Source organism: Bemisia tabaci, chromosome 8 (assembly GCF_918797505.1).
Source record: "Bemisia tabaci chromosome 8, PGI_BMITA_v3".
Taxonomy (NCBI): domain Eukaryota; kingdom Metazoa; phylum Arthropoda; class Insecta; order Hemiptera; family Aleyrodidae; genus Bemisia; species Bemisia tabaci.
In genome coordinates this window covers 1177366-1197986 of record NC_092800.1, presented here as the reverse complement: position 1 = coordinate 1197986, position 20621 = coordinate 1177366, and the positions used below count along the sequence as shown (strand labels likewise).

Below are 20621 nucleotides of genomic sequence, written 5' to 3'. Positions count from 1 at the left end.
ACATTTGTCATGCAACGATTTGATTGGTCGAATGATTGTTTATCAGCTGCAGTTGAGGTTATGTTTTGTTTCGACGTGGTGACTGATAAGAAACTTCCAATGCGGCTTTTACTATGAAATATTTAGCCGTTATTCCGTGAAACTTCCCGTTTGTCATCGTTGATCTTCAATTTTTGGCCTACTCCTAGCTGTCCCCAAGTATATTTATCTGTCTGTAATGTTTTAGTGCCCTGGTGAATTCAAACTTAAGGTTCCAATGGCCCGTCCAAAAAAGCCACTCATTCCAACTCTTCGACCGAATGCGAAGAAGAGGCAAGAGTCATCAACCTCTTCAATAAGTATTATAACTATCCTTAAAATATCTCTGGTTGTAGGATTGGTATCGTCTGCATTATGGATTGTCTACAGAGGCTACTTGGAGACACGGGTCAACACCCGATTTGACCATAATAAAGTGAGTTATACTCTTTTTATCACTGCATTTGAATTTCCACCAACAGATAATCCTAATATCTTATGATGCATGTATGCTAAGTCTATTACTTCCAAATCTTCATAATATTTCTGCTCTATGTCAATTATAAACCTATTGTTTCCAACTGCATATGGTAACTATGTTTGAATCAATGGCACAATAGTCTCAAAACCAGTGTTCTGCTCAGTATTCTGTGTTAGGTGCCATACGCTTGGAAATTAGAGGAGCTAGGTCATTGTGGCACTGGAAAAAATTGATGCGCCTTGTTATTCTTTTTTAAACCTGCAACGGCAAGTAGCGATGGCACATGATGCGCATGCCGTAAGTAAATTTGGCTTCTAAAAAATTGTAAACGGCTCCTAAATGTCAGGCGTTTTCTGGCAAAGGTGGCTCCTATAAGTTTCGCGGAAAACAGAGTACTGCTTTCAAGCAACGGATAGAAAAAGTTTAGGATGTCTGATGTCTAATCTTAATGTGATTTCAATTTCCCATTTAAAAAGGCATAATGTTTCGTTCGAGAAACAGGGAAAGTTTTGGAGTATCTTGAGATAGCAGGCATTTTTAATTTTTTTAATGGACTTTTTATGCTTATTTCAACAGATGGTTGTTCGATCTGGCTTAGACGTTCCTGAGCTCTACTGGGGCTCTTACCGCGGTGGTGTGTATTTTGGAATGAAAACCAGAGAGCCGAACTCACTGGTTACTGGCCTTATGTGGTACTTTCCTTCACTTCTTCGTGCTGGCCACAAAGGAATCAGGTAAATAAATTAATTTTTTTTTCTTTTTAAAAATTTTTTAAATTTTAATTTACTTGTACTTACTCGCCCACTTACCGGTTAATTCTAGTAATTATTTAGCCTCCACATTCAAACCTACGATACACTTACTGTAAAAATTTAAAGCTTGGTGCACATAGTTGTCAAGCTGATACATTCAAATGATGAATTCTTAGCCAATGTGTAGGGAAAACTTAAAAATATTTTTACTCGATTTTTCCCAACTTTGTTTTGTTTTGAAAGTATGTCTATTCTGAAGAGTCTGTAAGATTTTCATTGAATGCAGGTTGAAATTCTGAAAAGGAAGACATATTATCTGTAGAAAATGCTGCAAAAAACAACAATGTGCCAAAATTAAGCTCTTGCATGCATCAGAGATTTACGATTTAAGTACTTTTCTCTTATAAAATGTTGCGAGAATCATGATGGTGAAAAGTTTTCTCCGAAACAAACTCCTAAGCTCAAAAAAAGCTCTTTAGGTTGAGGCTGTAATGGAGGAGATCCTTCAAGCTATACTGAGAGCCCTCCTCTATATCTAGTCAAACTCTCCATGCACAGAGAGGGAGCAAATACACTATCAGAGTCGCCAATTTTTATTTGGAGGAATTTTTTTTAGGCTGGAACCTCAGCAACCCTGCTAAGTATTTGCTCCCTCTCTGTGCATGGAGAGTTTGATTAGATATTGAGTTGGGCGATAACCCTCCACTATAAGCTCAATCTGAGAGCTTTTTTTGAACTTGAGAGATCATTTAGAAGAAACCAGAGGCTTCATTGTGTGTCTTGTGAAATTTTACTTTTGAAAAAGTACTAAAATTGCAAGTCCCTGAAGCATACAAGAGCTTCATTGGAAGAGATTCAATTATGAGATGCTCAGAGCATGGTTAATTGAGAGGTGATGTCCTTTGCTCCCATGCTATTGCGATAAGATAATTAAATATAAAAAAAAAAAACTTATGTAAATGCTGCCTGGAAAATTCTGATTTTATGTATTCTTCAACCCCACTGATTTTGATTATTTTAGGCATTGGTGTGAATCTGGTGACAATCTTGATGGTTACTCATGGGTTGCTCATGATGGCAAAAACTTTGGCGTGCAGAACTTAAATGATGGTTCTTTTCACATTGAAACATCATTTGTCAAGCGAGTCATCGGTAAAAATGGCGGAGACTGGACAAATAGAATCTCAATTACTGCAGAGGTAGGTTCCTTGTCATTGAACTGAAAAGCTTGATTTCACTACAATACGCATATTATTGGATAGAGAGAAGTTTTTAATCCAACTGAACGGTTAGTAAGTGGTTCGCTAATCTTCCCTAAGATACTTCTTTCAATTTTAAAATACTGTCTTTTAAGTATGTCAATTTGATTTGTTAGTCAGTGAGCTGTGATTCTTTCACTGATAGCCTCCACAGCTCTAAGTTATTTACAAAATTAACTTTTTTTCACACATGAAAAAAGAATACTCAATAAAATTCAAAAATTATCTGGACTAGGTATGAATGAAGAGTGTTAAACTTTTTTTCTTTAATACCTAAATGGAAGAAATTAAAGAAATAGTTGATGAACTTAGTGAATGTTTTTCTGCTGTGATGGAATGCTGGAGTTTTACTGCTCCGTGCCCCTTTGTTGCTCTCCATTGTTTTTCCTGTAAGAATGGCTCAATTGATTTTTGTAAGCTCAAGGGGTAGTTTCTCAGAGGAATCAAGAGAGAATCATGCTTGGATTCAAACTTATGGAGATCCTATATTGTTTTTCTCACAACGTTTTTTCCCTCTTAAATCTTGAAAAGAAGTGCTTGATCAGAGCATCCAATATGACAAACTTTTCCCTCAAAAAAGTAATGGATAAACAATTGTTTATAAGATGCTTTTATGACTTTCAGATAAAACTGTATTTTTTCCTCATTTTCCAGGATAAAATGGCTCAGAATGAACAAGTAACGTTTTTGTACTACATTGCCACTGAAGCAGAGGGTGACTCGATAATGTGGACCAAAGGCAAAACATTTGGTTTTGAAGGCCGTTCGGAAAAATTAGGTAATTTCAATGTTCGCCTGGTAAATATTTCAGGCAGTATTGACTATGTCTCATTTTTAAGTGCCAAAACCAATGGTTATCATGAGCTGACCAACACTGTTGTAGAATCTTTGCGATTGAATGGCAATCAAATTGTACTGCTTGGTGATACGTTAAAGCTGGAAAATAAGCCTAACTTTATCGTTTCGCAAATAACAGCCAGAGTCCCTTTCAGTTTTGAGGTAATTTATGAGTCTCTATCAGCAGACTCAGTGCGCACTGACTCTCTGAGCCAAGAAGTTTACACAAACACTCTGGAAAATCACAAGAAAAATTTTTTCACCAAGTTCGAGAATAAATTCAAGCTTTCCAAGAAAGGATTCACCGATGAAGAAATGCTATTCGCAGAAGCTGCTTTCAGTAATCTTCTTGGAGGAGTCAGTTACTTCTACGGTGCCTCTAAAGTACAATCCAAGTACACAGCCAATCCTGTCCCTTATTGGAAAGCCCCCCTATACACAGCAGTGCCATCACGCAGCTTTTTCCCTCGTGGATTTTTATGGGACGAAGGATTCCACGGATTTCTAATCGCTGCTTGGGATTTAGACATAGAGTTGGATATCATGAGCCATTGGCTAGATCTCATGAACGTTGAAGGATGGATTCCGCGAGAACAAATTCTCGGCAAAGAAGCTCTCAGTAAAGTGCCGGAGGAGTTTGTCGTTCAATTCAACACGAACGCAAATCCACCAACCTTTTTCCTAACACTGCAATTTATCCTGAAGCACTTCTCCGAATCCATTATTATCAATGACGATCGGCTTGCAGCTGTAGAGAGATTATACCCTCGGCTGGTTAGATGGTTTGACTGGTTCAACACGACGCAAAACGGGGCAATTTCAAGTTCATACTACTGGCGCGGCAGAAATGCTGAAACCAACCGAGAGTTGAACCCGAAGACTCTGTCCTCTGGTCTGGACGACTATCCCCGTGCCTCGCATCCCACTGAACTTGAGAGGCACCTTGATCTGAGGTGCTGGTTGATGATCAGTGCTGGAGTCTTGGCCGAAATTGCTGATCTCCTAAAAAAACCTAACGACAAGTTCCTCAGTTGCTTCAACTATCTGAGTAACAATGACCTTCTAAACGAGCTGCACTGGTCAAATGCAGCAAAAAGATATGCTGATTATGGTTTGCATACCGATGATGTCGCTTTGATGAAACCAAAAGCTCCTGCAAAAGCGACGGCACCACCGAAAGAAGCTCACCGAGTCGTAAAGAGCAAGCCAGTTTATCAGTTTGTCGACAGCACATACGGTTATGTCACGCTATTTCCATTCCTATCCCTGATGCTAGATCCTGAGTCCCATACTTTAGGTGAAATTCTAAGTGAATTCAAGAACCCTGAACTTTTATGGACTGATTTTGGATTGCGGTCGTTATCGAAGACATCTCCTCTTTACATGAAACGCAACACAGAGCATGATCCTCCCTACTGGCGAGGCCCAATTTGGATTCAGATGAATTATCTGGCTCTCAGAGCACTATCTCATTACAGTGAATCTTCAGGACCTTATGCTAGTCAAGCCAAGTCTCTCTACTCAGACTTGCGCAAAAACGTCATCGGCAACATGTTCAGACAATTCAAGAAAACTGGTTTTATTTGGGAGCAGTATAACGATGTCACCGGTGAGGGTCAAGGATGTAGACCTTTCAATGGATGGTCATCCTTGGTCGTCTTAATGATGGCCGAAATTTACTAATCTTGTTTCTGTTGATCAGATGGATAACTTTTAAAACACCACTGTGTTTCATTGTTGGGGATTGCCGAAAATTTTCGTAGGGGGACAAGTCCTGTGTTTTGGCAGGGTGTCTACTGTCAGTTAAAATCGGAAATTATCAGAAAATTTTTTGTCTTCCAGAAATTATGAGGAAACTCGGACATGAATCAGAAAATTCAAATACGCAACCATTTTTCAACTACATGCAGTTTAGCACATTCAAAAGTGAGACATTTGATTCAATTCATTAAAAATGTAAGTTTGTAAAAATAAACTAATATCAGTTTACTCACGCACATGATTAGGGATATTCACTCAAAATAACAGGAAAAATTAGGAAAATCTATAATGAAATTCCAAAACGTAGACACCCTGTATAAACAATTTGTTTAAGTGTGGTAGACCAATATGTCCCTTTACTCTCTAAAATAATATCTGATACGATATTCTCTGAATTAATTTATTAGTGTCCTCCATTCGAGGAGTAAAGCATTGGAAGAGTTACTATTTATTTTTTTCTTTCTTGAGTCACCCATTTTTCTACTCTAGATACTGTAAATTGGTGTTGTAAATAAAATTAATTGGATTTTACGTTAGTGCAAGTATATACGTAGTGTCACATTCGTAGTTTGTGGAAAATCTCAACTCGGAAACTCTCATCATCCCTCACAAACTTACCCCAGTATCAGAGAATTTAATTATGATGAAAGAATGTGACACCAAGCTCCGTTAATTGACAGCTGAGTGGGAATCTCACTACACTGCCGTTAATTCAACTAGTATTCAATTTTTTTAAGTGAGCTGATATTTTTGTGCTACTAGGGATACTTATTTCTCTGTGATATTTTTGTTTTATGTTGTGTATTATTTAAAATTGCGTAGTAAATATAATTATTTCCTTACTGTGTAAGGAATAAATTTTGAAAGCACACCTGGGAATTTCAGAATTTGTTTCGATAAGATTCGAGTCTCCTGAGAAACTTGTGAAATTGTTTCTTCTAATTTTTTAGAGCATTTTATTGGATTAACACAAATCCTCCTACAAATAGATTTGCACGGAAAAAAATGGATTGCTGATTTAACAATCAAATTGTTTAAAAATGTGTCCAACATGCTTCAAATGTACATTTAACCACGGGAGTGGTTAAATTAGCATTTGTTTATTGTAAAATCTACATTGAAACATGTCGGACACTTTTTAACCACAAAATTTTAAATCAGCAATTTCATTTTTTTCCATTTAAATAAAATATTCAGATGTCAATTATTTCTCGAGTGTACCAAAGATTTATGTAGGCAATCTATTGAAGAACCTGAAAAGATGTTGATTGTTGACTCGATAAGGTTTGCTTCTAAGCCAAGTTTGTTAAATTGTATTCCATTGCAGCATCCATACCAAAGCATAATCCTTTGTTAGCTGGGATTTTTTTTATGGTTCTATTACTATCGTCCTAAGAAGCCAGTTTACTTGCTTACTGTGATAAGAGTCAATAAAATACCAACATCTTAATTAAAAATTTTCCTTTGTTGTTTAAGAATCTATCTTCATGTGTTGCTATCTTAATTTTTGGTGAGTGAAATGATACGCTAAACTTCGATCATGGAAGGGTGGGTTTTGGATTGTGAATTTCCTGATGATTGAAGTTTAGTGCTCTTAGTTTTATGTTTCTTTTCTTTTTTAAATTTTAGTTTCCCCTCCTTATGTCTTGCCTCAACTTGAATGAGATATTTTCGCCTTAATACTACTATGAACCTGGTAAATCATGCAATCTGAGATATGTGTTTATAGCAGTTAGGTACCTTTAATTGTAATTTTTAGTGATTAGACATGGCGGTATTAATCGAAAAAGAAGGAGAAAAAATTTAGACCTTTGACATAGCCTAGCCGCATTAAACAAAGTAGGAAACGAATTTTCAATACTGCGTATTGCTCTTGAATTAAGTTTCAAAGTTGCTATCGCGAACCTCAAGGAATAGAAAATTGATGAATACAAGTAAAGGAAGAGTCCTGTGCACTTGTGGAGTTGAAATTGAAAATATTAAATTATTGCCTCTATGCGGAACATCTCAGTTTAGGTTGAATGGTTTTCTATTTTCATCAGGTATCATACCTATTGTATGTACAATTTTCCTCTGTTTTTGTTTGTTCAAATTTTTGTTCAGTGGAATTGATTAGGCAATGACCATTCTGGAGGCCTATTCTGCCGACAGTCCTGTGTGATCTAATTTCTTGATAGTGAGAGATTTGCGTCAATCATTATAGAATCAAGATGTACAAGAAAATAAATGGCGTGAAAATAAAACTGTTTAAAGCAATAAAGATAAGCTTGTAATGCACTGTAGATTAGCTTGTAAACATAGAAGCGTCATCAAAAATGGTCATTGTCTTATCAGAACCATTCATTCAAAATCAGGATGGACGATAAAGCAGAAAAAGTTATGAGTATAACCCTGTTTAGATTGTTGCCATCTTTGGGGCAGTAATGTCAATACTAGGAGTGATGCAAGCCATGTATTAGATTCACAAAGAAGTTCTTGTTTTTTTTGTTTTTTTCTTCTCGGTGGGTACCCCCTCATTATTTCCAATTTAGTCAAGTAAGTTTTTTTTACACATTTTTAGGTGAAAATAATTTGTATTAACATTTGATGTATGTGTTCGGAATCTATCAAAAAAGTTAGAATAATTTTCTTTCTTGAGAGTTAAATGGAGATTTCGCTGTTGAACACCTAACTAACTTTTTTGTCTTGATTCTCTTGAAGGAAAAATGTTCTCTATAAATCTCAGAGATATTTTTTAAAAATTTTGTAACAACAACCGAGTGCTTGCATGGCTCTTGTCAGTGCCCTCAATTTTGGAATGGCAAATTTTAAAACCAGAGATTTTGGACACAAATACTCGTATTGTAACAATTCAATGAGTTTTTTTTTCTTTTTTTCCTAAGTACTTCATGCATTTACTGTTCAGAATTCCTTCATTTATACGCTGTTCTCACAGTATAACTGCATTTAATGATGCGCCCCTTTAAGAATATTCACTGAAAGTCATCCAAAAATTATCTATCATTCTATCAATTTGTTCGTCTCCCACATCAATACATATGAGGTTTCATAAAATCAATTTGATGACTGAAGTATCAATTTATTTTTTATTGTATTTTTTTAATTTAACAGCCTCCAGTATAACACCAAAAGAACCGAGAAGCAAAGTTAGATGAGGCTTAAAAGTTTTAGTGATTTGAAAATAATAATAATAAAAAAAATCGCTCTTGCTGTAAGCAAGATGATAGTATTTGTACATTCTTTTAAATTAATTTAGTGGTAGCATAATTTACTCAACTGAAATTAAAATAAAAAAGCGATTACCAAGTTTTCGAATCGCTATGCAAGGTTTCTCTAAAAAATGTTTCCTTCATAAGCCGCAAGGTTAGCTTGCCTTCAGCTACTGGGGTACAAAAAAAATCAGACTATATATAGTAGAGCAATCCGCATAATGTTGATTCATGATTGATCGTTACCAGTTTTGAAATACATAAGTCTATTGTCATGTTTGCAATGAGCTGATTAGACTATTAGCCATCTTTGGAATGAGAAATAGTCATATCTAGAACGGTGATCCTGTCTCTTTTTCTAGGTCCAAGTCTGTCATGAACTCTTGCAGAAAACTCCTCATCCAAAAAAGAAAACACTTAGTAATTTAATCAATTTTGCTAAAATACTGGTTTTTTTTTTTTTTTTTTTTTCAACCAATCAATCAGATTCATTATGTCGGTGAAAGCTGAATCTGAGCTATCTGTTTTGAAAAAATTACTGAGAAATTTTCGAAATACAGTCAAAAGTGTGAGATCATGGAATGTAATTTTACTTTGGTCAAAGCAGAAGCGTTATTTAGCATTCGAAGAGTTTTTACTCTAATTTAGGAGGTTTTAAAGAGGTTCTTTTCTTATTACGAAAAAAGTGGCATAGTGATATTTTTGACGAAAATGAATTTGGTTTTTTCTACAATATTAATCATAAGAAACAATCAATAATTCAGAGCAGTTTGGACCGAATTCAGCAGAAGTGCACAAAGTCACATTAAGTTTCATCCGAGAAATCGAGTTTTGAAGAATCATTCCTCCGTTCGACGCAATATCAAGGAGTATGTTCAATGACTATTTTTATCAATATTTTTTTTGTGTCTTTGAATTTTTAACTAGAAAAAGTTTACAGCTAGTTTAATTCAAAACTACTCTCAACAAATTTTTTCCTCTGAAATGTGACGTTTAAACATGACGTTAAATGTGACGTCTAATGGTATGTTTCTGTCAAACTCGGTCGATTCGTTGAACCCCCCAGAATTTCTAAACTCATGGTAAGAATTCTCCTGAATGTACAACTTAAAAAACTGCGGGGTTTATTTTTGTAAATGTCTTTTGTATTAGAGACGATCTACTAGTAATCATCTACCTACCAAATTAACTATAAGTTAGAGACCGATTAATGAAATAAACATATTCATGAACGTTTTCAATCATTGTTTGCATTATCACCCTCCATACGACTGAATGTAAGCTTTAACTCATCCTTAGAATGGATATGTTCTTTTTAAGGATGTAGTTCCAACAGTACGCCCAACTTTGATAGTTCTGTACTAGATAATGGCATTCAATTAACTACATCCCTCGCAATAAAGCTCCAAGTTGCTGTATCTTGGGGAGGAGGGTTACAAAATTTTAAAACACATTCTAGCGGTCAATTGCAATTTATTTCAACCTTGCAGTTTTAGGTACAAAGACTTAAGCAGGTAAAAAGAATAATAATGTTTTAGACAGTTATTTGGTGATTAGGGGAAAAAAATTAAATAAAAAAATGAAAGAAAGATCAGAGCTGAAAAGGGATAATCTCGCAAGAAACGGACCGAAAAAAGACAGAATTTTCAACTATTCTTTTCTGAGAGATACTGTGTTAAGCGAGAGCGTAACGCGCATATCAAAACGATACTTTGTTCCAAAGGCATAAAACAGTATTTCTTGAAAAAAAAAAAAAAAAACTAATTCCTTTAAAAACAATTCAGCCTTAGAAAAAAAGGGTGGAGTGCCAGACTGACGTAATTGAACAAAAACCTTACATTGTTTCACTTGTCGAAGTATTGCTCCATTCATTGACAGGTTCATATTTTAAGTTGAAAATTTCAGAGAATTTTATCAGTCTACAAAGGAAGTTCACAACAAGTTTTTAAAATAAATTTTGCGAGTATGTATCCTTAAGGGAAAAAATAATGCGTCAAGTGAAACGTTGCAACGCTACAATGGCAATGCCTCTGGCGTTCTTTCTTTCAAATTCATACATTAAAATTCGAAAAACAGCTTTCCAATACACAAGCTAAATTAGAGGAAACTAATCTTGGCTTAATCATGAGTTTGCTCTAAATTATTTGACAGTCTCATTGAATGTTCCAAATTATTCACCGTGGAAGTACACTACAGACTTTGATTACTCATATTATAAGAATAATAAGTACTTATACTTAGCAAAACGTTAAAGAAATCAAAATAGTCTACCGTTACAAAGTAAGAAAATAAAAATTTGAGGATCAGTAACAAATTAAATTTTGGCCTTTTTTGTGTGCGTTTCTACAAAATGCAGAAATCAGAGAATAGTGAATTTGGCGTTTTTAGTTTTACTTAAAACATAAATAAATAAAATAAAATTAAACTTGCACATTAACCAGCCCCTGATTGAAGAATGTATTGACCAAAAAAATTGAAAATAAGGGTGATCAATAGCAATGAAAGAACTAATACTTTTAGAAAATTTGAGGTGAACATGAAGCAGACAATACCGTGGGGAGCAGAGGATTTAAAAGAGCAATTTTTTCATTATTTTTATCAAATTGAAGTAAAAGAAAGATGCATGAATGATTAACCTCTTATTCTAAATGCTGATTTTAGTGTCCCTAAAGATAAGTCTTTTTTTAACAAATTAAATTTTTTCTTTACAAAAACGTAAAAATTTTGAATAAAGTCGAGATCAACTGAAACTGGGCTAAAACTCTGCCAAAAATGTATTTCTTTGATTATTGTCATAATTACTCATTTAAAAGTTCTAAATTCTGGATACTTTTGAAGATATATGCTAGGAATATGAAGTCAGGCTTTGATTTTTCCAAATTTTTAAAAGATAGGCAGAGCACATCTTGTTAAGACTCACCAAAATCTTTATCCATTCTCGACAAAGAGAAAGTATTAGCTGAAAGGGCATCGTTTCTTTTAAATGCAACAGAACTTGCTGAAAAGTTGGACTTGATTATGTAAGCCACATTTCCCACACGATATAGGGGTTCAACTTCAAATTGGCATCGCTCAAACAAAATCCAGAGAGAATTCAACGGAATACTGAAGCAGCAGACAAGCTTGGTTGACAGTGCTGCCAAGTATATTTGAAAATTAAATTGTGCAGGAATGAGATAAATGCAGCTGTTTGAAGTCTAATTAAAAAAGATTGCCCTGTACACATAGCCCAGTGTAATTCAAAATTTTGAAATGCCACAAGACAGATCAAGATGAGGCGAGGGTCACAAAAGTAACTCAGAAAAATGCATGCAAGCCAAGAGAAAGAAAATATGTTTCTTCAAACGAAAATTATAGGGCTTCAAACACTTAGTTTCAATCGAAAGATACAAAATTTTTTGAGAGGTAATGAGAGGAGAAACAGCTCATTAAATATTTAAAGACCAAATGAGTATTTTTTTTTATGGTAAATGAAATAAGCAGCTCGAGAGATTTAAGAAACTTAAACGTACACGGGTACATAGATCAAAAGCCACAATCACAATATTCATTCATACAGGCATGATTACCTTGTTAAAGTTGGTACGGTTGGGAAACTAGGAGATGGATATTTGGGTTCCAAAAATTCAGCATTCTATATTAAACTATTCTCTTGGACTGCCAATTAAAGTTTCCAGAAAACTGTGAGAACTGTGTTTCTTCATTAATTTTTTTCATTATTTCGATCAGAAAAATTGATCAATATTTTAAAGATAATTCTTTCTTTGGTTGAAAATGTTTAGAATTGAGAGAGAAACACTGTTAATTATTTGTTGTTCTCTGAAAACTCGATACTTAGCAGTTACATCCTCTTCCAACTTGGCGATTGATCAATGTCATCCTACCACCAAATATCGATGGAGAAAATGCAGAAACGTGTATTTCGGTAACAGTGTTTCCAAATTTCTGCTTGAATATTTAGAAAGAGACCAAATCATGGCTTGAAATTGTCCCAGAATATTCTTCACACAGTGAAGTAGAATCACTAAAGTTTTCAAGAAACGATGTTGAATAGTTTTTCATTTAAAAAATAAAGTATGACAGGAAGTCTGCAACGCCAAAAACCAATACTGATTACTAAAGTGCGAATCCCTGAATCTCTGTTTGCATTGTTGAAGACTTCCTGTCATACTTTATTTTTTCAATGGAAAAACAAGTGAACTTAATTTCTTGAAAACTTTTTTGATTTTTTTTCTCTATAAGCAGAATATTTTGTAAACATTTCCAGCTGTATAGTTGACTTGTTTCTTTTCAAAAAAATTAAATAGGAGCAAAGATTTTGAAAAACTGCGATGGAGATACATGGTTTCGGACTTTAGCCATCAAAATAGGTCCATGCAGTTTCACCTTCAAGATGAAGCCAAGAATGGCCATGATGCTGAACGATTTGTCAAAAATCTCAGATCTTACAAGTGTTTTCCTGCTTTTGAGACTTTATAAAAAGATTTTTAAAGAACAATCAGCCACTTGGTAAAAATGTATAGCTTTTGCCTAAGGAATATATAAGAGGAAAAAAAATTATTTGCTAGAATAGAATCAATGCATTCAGTGAAAAAATATAAAATAAATAAATAAATCAAATGATGAAAGAACACTTTTTCCATCACAACAAAATATATTCTAGTTTTTCAGAATGTCTTCCTGTGGAATTCTCGAAGGCCACCATCATGGAACTCTTGCTTTGAAACCCACATTTTCTTGAATGTATCTAGAGATGCTAAAATAGAGCCACCAATCCACGTGGAATACAGTCTTTCTTGCGGTGCCGATATCTAAAAAGAGAAGGAAAAAAATATTATCAGGGAGCTGCATTGATGACATAAGATCATTACCAAGAACATTTAGGGCTAAAAATTATTGGCTTCTATAATTAACTTCTGAATTCAATTTCTATTTGCAAAGAAAGAGAAAAAAATCCTTTGGAGGCTGCTATAGAGATGTTTAAGTTTAAAAAATCTTAAAATTAAATTCAGATGGGTTGCTAAAAAAATTAGAGGCTTTGCTTTTCTGTTTCAGAACCATGACAATCTAATTTAACAAAATAAATACATACATTCACAGTTACTTAAATCTTTAGTATCCCATGATTTCTTGCACAATTTGCACAACAGTCAAAATTAAAAAAAGGTCTTGAGCCTTGTAAAATGCAAAAATGTGCAAGGTGTTTCAAGTAACCTAAATAAGTACCTAAATTTTGGAGGGTTTAATCTCTTGTTCTTTTATATGAAAATAGGCGGTCTAATGTTTTCATATCTTACCATGTTCCTCTAAATTAGATAGCTCAACAATTCATGGAAAAGTGTCTGGGGTCCTACAATTTTTGTCTTTGAAAAAAAAAAATCCTCTTTTTCAGTAGAAGGGTGCTTGGGATAAATATCAATGGTGAAATTGCAGAAACGCGTATCTTAGTTAGAAGCGTTGCAGACTTCCTGTCGTACTTAATTTTCTACATAGAAAACTACTGAGCATCATTTCTTAAAAATTTCTCTGATTTTTCTTCTCTATGTGAAGAATATTCTGTCGAAACAGGGTATGATGTTGGTTTGTTATTCTTTTGAAAAAAAAAAAGATAGGATTGAATTCTTTGAAATACTGCAACCGAGATACGCATTTTTGCAGTTTCATGGTCGACACACTGATGGCCAGACAAACATCAATGATATTCATATACAGAAAAGATAAAAAGCAAAATTAGTATGAAACTTACTCTAATTTTGGTATCCTTGGAAGACAATTTTTTAATTTCTGCAAGTAATCTATCTCCAAAACCCTGCAGAACAGAGGTAAAATAAAATTAAATAAGACAATACAGTTGACCATTAATATAATGAGATAAGCAGAGCTGCCTCCCTTGCGCCTAAAGGAGAGCTAGCAAAATAACTTGAAATTACAAAAAAAAAAAAGTAAATTTTGTTAATTTCATAACATATTGACAACTTCTGCAGTGGCGAGGCATGAATGGTCGATTATCTATATTTCCCTATTTGAAAATATGGTAAAGAATCGATTATTAAGGTGTTTGCTGCGAACACCCTGTATATCGATCCTCCTCCATAATGTAACATGGCAGATCAAACGATATATCGCAAAGCATGCCACGCCACTGAACTTCTGTTCTAGCAATGGACCACTAGACAAGGGACGAATTTAAGCATTCTGATACATGTGCCTTAACCAGAATTTCACGTAAAACACGATTCGCGCAACGAAAATTACTGGAATCAACTCCTAACGGAGATAATAATATTTTTATTTCACATTGGTTACGAGGAATTTGAACTGCCCGCTCACAAGAAACTCAAAGCTCTACGTGAGTCTAATCGCGCACTACAACGATTTCAGCAAGCTTCTCAATCGAGCAATGCTCATTTTCCACCATGTGTTTTTCAAATTATAAGTAATTTGCTATGGCTGAGCCAAAGTGTCAAGATAGAGGTTGCCAGATTTTTAAACCGCAGAGACGTTCATGATAACGTTTAGCGCGCGATGTGAATCACGTAGAGCATTGAGTTTTCATGAGCGGGTGGTTTCAATTCACGCACCAAGAATCATTAAATATCTTCGGAATTAGTTGATTTCGGTAGTTTTTGTTGTGCTCATCGTGTTTTACGTGAAATTCTGGTGAAGACGCGTGTATCAGAATGCTGAAATTCGTACCTTGTCTAGTGGTCCATTCTAAATTCCTGCCAGCTATAGTTCAGCCACAACATTCTTTTTCCCTTCCTGGCGGTGATTATAATCACATACAAAATTTTAGACATATTTTTGGAGTTAAATTCAAAAGTGGATGGATGTTATCAACAGCCGCAAGGTATCAAAGTACTCAGTAAAGTCCTTAACTGTATATTATTGTGCATTGTAACCTTGTCAAATAAATATAGCAAAGAGCCAAATTCAGTCTCAAACATTCTTCTGAGGATATGATATGTAGATGATAGTTGATGATTGATGCAGTTGGACAGAATTTATGAAGATGCTTTTTCAGTCGATGATTGAAAATAATCAAGATATGCTTCTTGAAAATTTATAAAATATACGTTTGAGGAGGAAATGAATACAGTTCATTAGCATACTGACTTTCTGAACAAATAAAAACCGTGAAATCCGAATAATTTTTGTTATCATAGAAAAAACCAATTATTGATTCTTATTAACCATACTTTTCAAATGAAATGATTATAGTTCTTGATCACAATTTTTGTCCTTTAGAAGTTTGAATTCAACGACTGTCAATGCACTGCAATTTCTTCTTCGCATACTTAAATCTATAATGTCTCAATTTTCAACTTGATTTGAGACTTCACGAGCTGTTAGAAAAGCATCTTTCTGTCCTCTTGCCTTTAGGCTAAATCATTACTTTTGAAAATAAAAAAATGTCAATAACTAAACCCACAACACATTTCATCAAAGAATAGAGAATATCAAGGAGTCGTGTTTACCTTAAAAAGCGTTGAGCCACCAGAGAGAACAATATTCTGGTACAATACTCTACGAAGGTCCATATCTGATTTCTGGATAGCCAGCAACAAGACTTCATGAAGTCCTTCATACTCTTCTCCTATTAGATCTGGTCGGAATAATACTTCTGGAGCTTTGTAACGAGCCTGTCCAATCTACAAAAAGAATAAATACAAAAATTAGGTAAAAGCAAAATAAATTACCAGTCTGTGTAAAATATATGCAGATGTGCTAAGTATATGCTTTCCATGCAAACACTCTGCTTATTTTCCAGTTGAGCTAAGACAAGCCAAGCCCGCTTATGGATGTCATGAACAGGGAAAAATATTCTACAGTCTGAACCTGAACGTCATGCGTAATTTTTAATCAACTCATCCTCAAACTCCTTTCCTCTATAATCTACTTCTGTTATTCCGTTTATTCTCCTCCGTACCCTTTTTGCTCAGTCCATTCCAGTATATAATCTTTGCAAATAGTGAAAATATACTACTTATGCCCCTTTGTGTCACTGTGGAGGTCTAAAATACAGGAACCAATCAAAGATGGAATCCTCGTGTCTTCACTTTCAGTAGAAAGGGACTCTAGTAGGTTATAGAGAACCTTGGGGATGCAAAAAGTGCTCAACCGGCTGGTCGCAGGGAGAAATGTGAAGGTACCTGAGAAACTGGGATGGGGAAAAGTGAAGGCAAAGCTACGTTATGCTAAAGTAATAAAATTTACCCTATCGTTTTTCTTTAAAATTAACAATTTTTTTTAGAAACTCAAGAACTATTTGGCATACTGGGCATTTTTACAAAAAGATAAGGTTGCGCAATTTTAAAACACGGTTATGGTGTTGATTCAATGAAAGAGTTCAAGAATAAAACCCTTGGAAACAGCTGGGGAATTTAAAGGGCACTTTTTACCTTAATTTGACCTGGTAACCGGAAAGTAAAAAATTAATTTAAAAAGAAGTCCTATGCGATGTTGAAAAAGTACCTACTCAAACAAAGGACTAAAGAATGCTTACTTCTAATGTGCTTCCATCGGGGAGAATATATTGATATCCTTTGCCTTTCTGTCCTTGATTGCTTTCTTCCTTGGAGATATTACGAGATAAGTAGCAGGCCTTCTCTTTGATTGTCCTGACTATTTCAAATTCAGCTGTTGTCCTAAAGCAAATACCTTCTTTCCTGAGCAGTAACCTGAGACAGAATAGCATTAAATATTAGTAAGAAAGTTTGGTAAAGTGAGTAATGTGCCTTCAGCGCCTGGATCATGTTAAAAGAGGAGACCTTGTGCATACAAATATGGGATTCTCCCAACTTTCATATCAAACCAATAGGTTAGTGGCACGACATTTCTGCAAAAAATCTGACTGATATTCTTAACGTGAATTTCATGAAAACACCAAAAAATCTGTTGATAAGTTTAAAAAAGGCACTTCTAAAAGGGATATAAAAGTCTGAATAAAATAAAGTTGAAAAACACTACTGGGAGCTTTACTTACTCAGAACTTTCAGAAAATGAATTTTTTTTAAAAAAAAAACAAGAAACGCTACTGACCCATTATAAAACTTTCCACCAGGTGACAGTACAGTAGAATACTCACTCTTTTCCCCACTAGATTAGATGGAAGGTTATGAGTCCTGATGAGCATTTAACTGTTATTATTTTGTAAATGTTTGTTTTTTTGATAAGCAGGAAGTACAGCAGGTTTGCTGACATTACTGTGATGGGTTTTTGGAAATTATTTAATTTGTTCATCAGGTCCTGCAAAAAATTGCGATGAGAACAAGAACTTGTTGTCATGCTTCATTTTCAATGTGTCTAGGGGGCCATTGATACAGGATTCTTAGAATTGTTGATTATTTTCAGTGTCTTTGATGGTCTCTTATTAGGAGATTAGGATCCTCTCTTAATCTGGAAGAGGATGGTCTTTTTTATTTTTTCTTTAATGCTAAGCTGTTCAAGAGTAAAAAAAAAAAAAAAAAAAAAAAAAAATGAGGTAGCAGCTAAATCATTCTATTACTTAGCAGCAAGTATTTTATTCTAGGAAAGTACCTAAAAATTCAAATGTAAAAGGGTCGAAAAGGAGAAATGAATTTATGTTACCTTAAATAACGAGTGACATCACGGCCAGCTGTGTCCACTCTCATGATGCTGTGAGGCATTCCAAAGCCTTCGTAGATTGGCACCGCATGGGTAACTCCATCTCCTGCATCTAAAACAACTCCTGTCATCCTTCCAGTTGCATACCTGATAAAATTAAAAATATTATTAGATGTGACTAACAACAGCATCAAAGTGAAAGGAGCTTTTAAAAATGTGTAAAAGCGCTCATGCAGTTGGCAGATTTTATGATCTTCCGAAAAATAAATTAGGTACAGGGAGATCATGGTAAGGATATTGCTCTTTACATAAATCAAGAGTGTTCTGTTGCCCTACTGGTTGCTTGTACTGCAAGGCATAGCGGGTAGAAAATGCTTTTATGTGAATGGAGTCAGATCTTGAATTGGAAATATTTTGAAATATAATGGCTTCTATGGCAAATTGAAAATCTGAGTTGAAAATATGAGGAAAAATTATATAAAATAAGTGCTCACAAGCTCAAAACAGCCTGCATTGAAACATATAGTGCAGGCACGTTAAAGGTTTCAAAAAATATTTCAGCAGCCTTTTCTCTGTTGCGGCGGGGGTTCAATGGGGCTTCCGTTAATAAAACAGGATGCTCTTCTGAGAATGTCTGAAGTTGGTCTTTGCCATAGATGTACTGCCAGATTTTCTCCATGTCATTCCAGTCAGTTACAACACCATGCTCCATGGGATATTTGATGCTCAGCAATCCGCGATGCTCCTCAGCTTTGGGACCGACAAATTCTTCACCTTCCAGGGCACCAGCCATAACACGCACATGCTTTGGTCTTCCCACACTGAAACAGAGAGTATTTCCAATGCTTTCAACATCGTTGGTAACAAGATGTAAGCCATACTTGCTGCAAAGATATACTTTTCAACAGTAATTAGATAGATAAAGCAATAGATAGACTGAGCAAAAAACTGTACAAGAGAAATTAAGTGTGAAAATTTCAAATTGCAGAGGACTCACTTGCAAATCACATCACAGGTAAAGAGACACATTTCCAGCTCCAACCCATCATTAGTGAAACTCATAATTGTGATGGACCAAGGAATCGGGCCTGAATGGCGTCTGCCGTTTCACAATGACATGATGTACTAGTGAAAAAGTTCCATATTTTCAATTTCCATACTTACGTAAATGATGCCGTATTCACAATTTGAAATTTAATTAGACATGATGAGTAGTTATGCTTCAAGAAGTTGAACAAGACAAGAATTACGCCAAAAAACATGATTTCACAGTAGGGCTTTTTTTTTTAACCTAACTGCAGAGGATCGCTACAGAACGCATCACTTTTTTATCCTGTTCCACTGGCGCGTTACATCCGTTCCAGTTGAATGCTTGGACCGCTCTTCCAAGGTTCGTTGAGGCCACGGTTAGGTTGGTCGAACCGGCCCAAACCGCAAAGATCCCGATCCATTCCATTCTCCAGATATAAAAAGCCCTGATTTCACCGTCAATTTAGATTGACCACATAAAGGTAAATCTTTTTTCTACATGATACCCCCAGAATAACAGAAAATAAGGCATGTAGAAACATTAAAATAACTTACTAGTTTGGAAAACAACACTTGGGTACTTGGTCACCAGCGAAACCAGCTTTGATTACTCCAGAGCCCTGAAAAACGAAAATACAGGAGTGATCAATGGGATCTCTGAGATTTAGTAACAAAAATTTCAGTATTGCAGGAGGAAAACAGACAGCATTTATTAGAACCATTAACTATATTTTCCTTCCTGAAAAGTGGGTCTCGAGAAGTCTCTTACATTGTAAATTTATGAAATCTAGTTTCTTTTGATTACTCTAAAATCAGCACCACTTCATAATTTGAGTCATAAATTCATAAAACAGTCCTGATAAGTGGTATCAGAGTGGACTTGACTTATTTCTCAACGTACTGAACACATGCTAGGGCTTCTGTTCAGTTTTATTGTTTAAAGTAGAGTAGATTTTGAGCATCATGTAGTTGGGAGGAATCCAATCTCTAACAAGCGCGGCAAGGAAGCTCCCTATTAGATTTTACTAATAAGGCTTGCATAATATGGAGATGACCAGAACTTTCGCAAATTCTGAGTTCCATCTAAATGAACGATGAAAGCTTACTAAATAGGTAACTACGCAGTGACTAATTATGAAATTCTCTCAGTGCTACCAAATCCTAGAGAGTGGACAATTTTTCTGCAAGGTAGCCGAACCAATAGTGCAGAAAAATAGGGAGACGGAGTAAATAGACGAAGTTAAAAAGCATGTTGATTTCAATATTTTCATGGTGTTATCACAGTTGATCACAACATTGGTTATGAGTTCATCCACTTTCATCTCGGACTTTGGGGGCAATTAGTGGAAGAAACCTTCCCTGATTTCGCGAAATACATGAAAATTTTCAGTGTAAAAAAATTGAACTAGCTAGGCGAACGTGAAAGAAAACTTACGTTATCGATAACGACCGGTTGGTTTGCTATCACGTCATACGCCTCCATTCTTTCCGAAGAGAAGATTCACAGAAAGGTGATAAAATATGTGTAGAGTGTAACGGGAAAGAAAACTTCAATAAATCATGGCAAACTTGAAAGATAATAAATTAAAGTTCGCCCATTATTGCAAATTCAAAGGAACTTTCGACGCCCACTTGCAACTTGCAATCCGCGAGAACTTCCAAAAATTTAATCTAACCTCAAATTTCA

The 20621-nt window shown here is 35.1% G+C and overlaps 2 protein-coding genes across 3 annotated transcripts; one reads left to right on the top strand and one right to left on the bottom strand.

Moving 5' to 3' along the window:
• The first annotated feature begins 72 nt into the window (after positions 1-72).
• On the top strand, positions 73-8786 carry GCS1 (mannosyl-oligosaccharide glucosidase). Of its 2 annotated transcripts, XR_011900374.1 has the most exons (5): positions 73-454; positions 1076-1233; positions 2273-2450; positions 3165-7609; positions 8680-8786. XR_011900374.1 is itself a non-coding variant. In XM_019041092.2 (4 exons), exons 1-4 carry the CDS (start codon positions 257-259, stop codon positions 5028-5030), a joined length of 2400 nt encoding a protein of 799 aa, XP_018896637.2. In that variant the 5' UTR covers positions 73-256; the 3' UTR covers positions 5031-8786. The 2 variants fall into 2 exon arrangements, 1 of the variants encoding a protein (XP_018896637.2); XM_019041092.2 differs by having other exon boundaries at positions 3165-8786.
• A 1277-nt stretch (positions 8787-10063) lies between these two features.
• Arp1 (Actin-related protein 1) lies at positions 10064-20608 on the bottom strand. The gene is made up of 8 exons (XM_019041113.2): positions 20370-20608; positions 19490-19554; positions 18400-18726; positions 17909-18052; positions 16824-16998; positions 15796-15969; positions 14064-14126; positions 10064-13128 (listed from the first exon to the last, which is right to left on the bottom strand). The coding sequence occupies exons 1-8, from the start codon at positions 20415-20417 to the stop codon at positions 12985-12987; spliced, it is 1140 nt and encodes a 379-aa protein (XP_018896658.1). The 5' UTR covers positions 20418-20608; the 3' UTR covers positions 10064-12984.
• Between the last annotated feature and the right edge of the window lie 13 nt (positions 20609-20621).

Coding starts and splice junctions, on each gene's coding strand:
- GCS1 (XM_019041092.2), top strand. CDS start 257: ATGGCCCGTCCAAAAAAGCCACTCATTCCAACTCTTCGACCGAATGCG. Junction 455..1,075: donor CCCGATTTGACCATAATAAA/GTGAGTTATACT, acceptor TTATTTCAACAG/ATGGTTGTTCGATCTGGCTT. Junction 2,451..3,164: donor GAATCTCAATTACTGCAGAG/GTAGGTTCCTTG, acceptor CTCATTTTCCAG/GATAAAATGGCTCAGAATGA.
- Arp1 (XM_019041113.2), bottom strand. CDS start 20,417: ATGGAGGCGTATGACGTGATAGCAAACCAACCGGTCGTTATCGATAAC. Junction 18,053..18,399: donor ATGCAGGCTGTTTTGAGCTT/GTGAGCACTTAT, acceptor TAATTTTATCAG/GTATGCAACTGGAAGGATGA. Junction 15,970..16,823: donor CCGATGGAAGCACATTAGAA/GTAAGCATTCTT, acceptor TTCTTTTTGTAG/ATTGGACAGGCTCGTTACAA.